Source organism: Monoraphidium neglectum (assembly GCF_000611645.1).
Source record: "Monoraphidium neglectum strain SAG 48.87 unplaced genomic scaffold scaffold05641, whole genome shotgun sequence".
NCBI lineage: Eukaryota > Viridiplantae > Chlorophyta > Chlorophyceae > Sphaeropleales > Selenastraceae > Monoraphidium > Monoraphidium neglectum.
In genome coordinates, this window is record NW_014007989.1 from 688 (window position 1) to 2,994 (window position 2,307).

Below are 2,307 nucleotides of genomic sequence, written 5' to 3' on the forward strand. Positions count from 1 at the left end.
GCCAATGTCGAATGCCAGACAAAGCTGCAGCGCGCCTTCCAAAGAAAGTGCGGCAGCACGTAAGGCTCACAGATTTACCACACGCCTGGCGGCACCGCGCAGCCCTGCACATGTAATACTGGCCCAGCGGCGCGTCTTGCCCTTCCGCCCCAGCGAGCAGCAGCCGGGGGCCGACAGCGGGGGGGGTCGGACACTTTGCTTGCACCTCTCAGCTGTCCTCGGGCACCCATCGGCTCTTCCTCTCCCCCGCTACCAGGCGCTTGAGGATTTGGCTGTACGCCTTGGGCGGGGTGAGGTACTTGATGTACTGCGGGGTGAGTGACACAGAGTGAAGCGGTACAGACATTGGTCGGTTGACCGTGTGCCGCCATGCGACAGGCGGCAGAACCTCTACAGAACCAAGAAGCCCCGCAACACCGCAGCCTGCAGCCATACCCGCAACAGTGCAGCAGCACCCCAGCGCCCGGGCCCGCGTGCGCAGCCGCCCAGGCCCCAAGCATCCTGCTGCCCAGGCGTCCCGCCTTGGGCCGCCCCGCCGCCGAGTCCCCCTGCCATGGTCACCTGGCTGCTGATGCCGCCAGTCAGGGTGGCGCTCTCCTGGGGCACGCGCCTCAGGCGCGGCACGAGATACTGCGCGACCTGTGGGGGCGGGGGGTGCCACAGGCGATTCAGAAATGCATGCGTGCTTGAACGCACATACGTTTAATAAGTTTGCCATTCTCAGCTGTTTCATTTTTTTCGCGACAGACGCAAATCCAGGGCTATGGGCGGGCACCGCAGCCGCGCAGACGGCTGGCCGCGATGCCGCTTGCGATCAGGAGGCGTGCAGGCGCCCGTGGCCCTGTTGCAAATGCAACCCCGGGGTAAGGGGTAGGGAGGGCTGCAGGCGAGGGTGCGGCGGGCCGTGGTTGCGACCTCCGAACACTCGCACGCGCTGAGGCTCCAAGCGACGGGTGAAGGGGTGGGGGTAGGGCGGGGATTGGGATGGATTTGGGATTGGGATTTGGCTTGAAGTTGGTGGTGCGGTCGGGAGTCTGGGGGCCTGGGTCCAGGGGTGGGGTTGGAGTGCGGCCACGCACCTCCTGGGGCTCCTCCGCCAGGCAGTTGATGAAGAACTTGGCCACAGGGGTGTCAGCCCCGCTCATCAGCAGCTCGGTGGTCACCTGGGGCGCAGCAGATGGTGGGAGGGGGTGGCGTGGCAGCCGGCCGTTGGGGCCGTTGCAGTGCGCGGCGCCTGATAGCAAGGAGCACGATCTCCCGGAATACTCATATCTAGACCTGCACACCAAGGGCTCTTTGGCTGAGGGATGCAAGCAGCGGGGAGCAAGCACAGCACCCCTGCTGCGGCCGGACTGCGAATCAAAGGCGTGCACAGCCGCGCAGGCGGGTGCACGCGCCGGCGCGTCCGCACCATGCCGGGGGAAAGGTTGTGCATCCCGACGTTCTTCACCCCCAGCAGCTTCAGCTCCGCCTCCAGGCTCTTGCCCAGCTGCGCCAAGCTGCGCTTGGTGGCGCCGTAAGCGGCAAACCGCGGCGTCGCGTTGCCGTCCGCGCCTGGCGGCGGTGGTGTGCACGCGAGCATTCAGTATCGTGGTGTGCACTGGCGTCCAGATGATGGTGGTGGTAGCGGGTTGCGGCCACCCACCGAAACACCAGGTGGCGCCAGGCAGTGCAGTGCGGGGCACGCGCCGCCAAACGACAGGGCGTGGCCAGGAACTTGCAAGCCCCACGCACGCGGCGAGGCGACGACGCCGAATGGCCACCCCAGCGGACTGCCGCGTCGCCAAGGTTGGGGCTCCACTTGCCAAGCCTGCCAGGCTTCCACGTGTGGCCCAGCCCCTCCCTGCCCTGCCGACAAGCCCTGCATCCCACCTGCACCATCCATATTGAATATGTGGCCGCCCCTTGGCTGGTCGCGCATCACCTGGATGGCCTGTGGGGGTGGGTTGCAAGAGGGGCCGCGTGTGGCGGCGGCGTGTGTGGTGGCCGGCAAGCCCTGCACCCTGGCGAGGTGCCAGGAGGCACAGGTGCAGGAAGGTCAGCGCCTGACATAGCTGGCGCTGCGTTGAGAGGTTGAGAATTTTTGAGGCACGGCTGGTGCCTGCCAATCGGCAGTGCGTGAAGGCGGCATGCATGAAACATATTGCCGCGAACACCAATAACTTTCCGAATCCCCATCAGCTTCGCCCCACCCCAGCTCGGCCACGCCACCCCTAGCCACGCCCCTGCCCCATGCATGCCCGGCCCTGACAAATCCCGATCAACAACCTCCAAAGGGAGAGCGCATCCAAAAATGCACCTCTATCT

At 65.9% G+C, this 2,307-nt stretch overlaps 1 protein-coding gene across 1 annotated transcript; it reads right to left on the minus strand.

Annotated features, from left to right (window-relative positions):
• Positions 1-208: 208 nt before the first annotated feature.
• Positions 209-1,885, minus strand: MNEG_15759 (chlorophyll(ide) b reductase; the record flags this gene model as incomplete). Its single annotated transcript, XM_014035770.1, has 5 exons — positions 209-307; positions 562-639; positions 1,080-1,163; positions 1,412-1,554; positions 1,873-1,885. The coding sequence occupies 5 exons, from the start codon at positions 1,883-1,885 to the stop codon at positions 209-211; spliced, it is 417 nt and encodes a 138-aa protein (XP_013891224.1).
• Between the last annotated feature and the right edge of the window lie 422 nt (positions 1,886-2,307).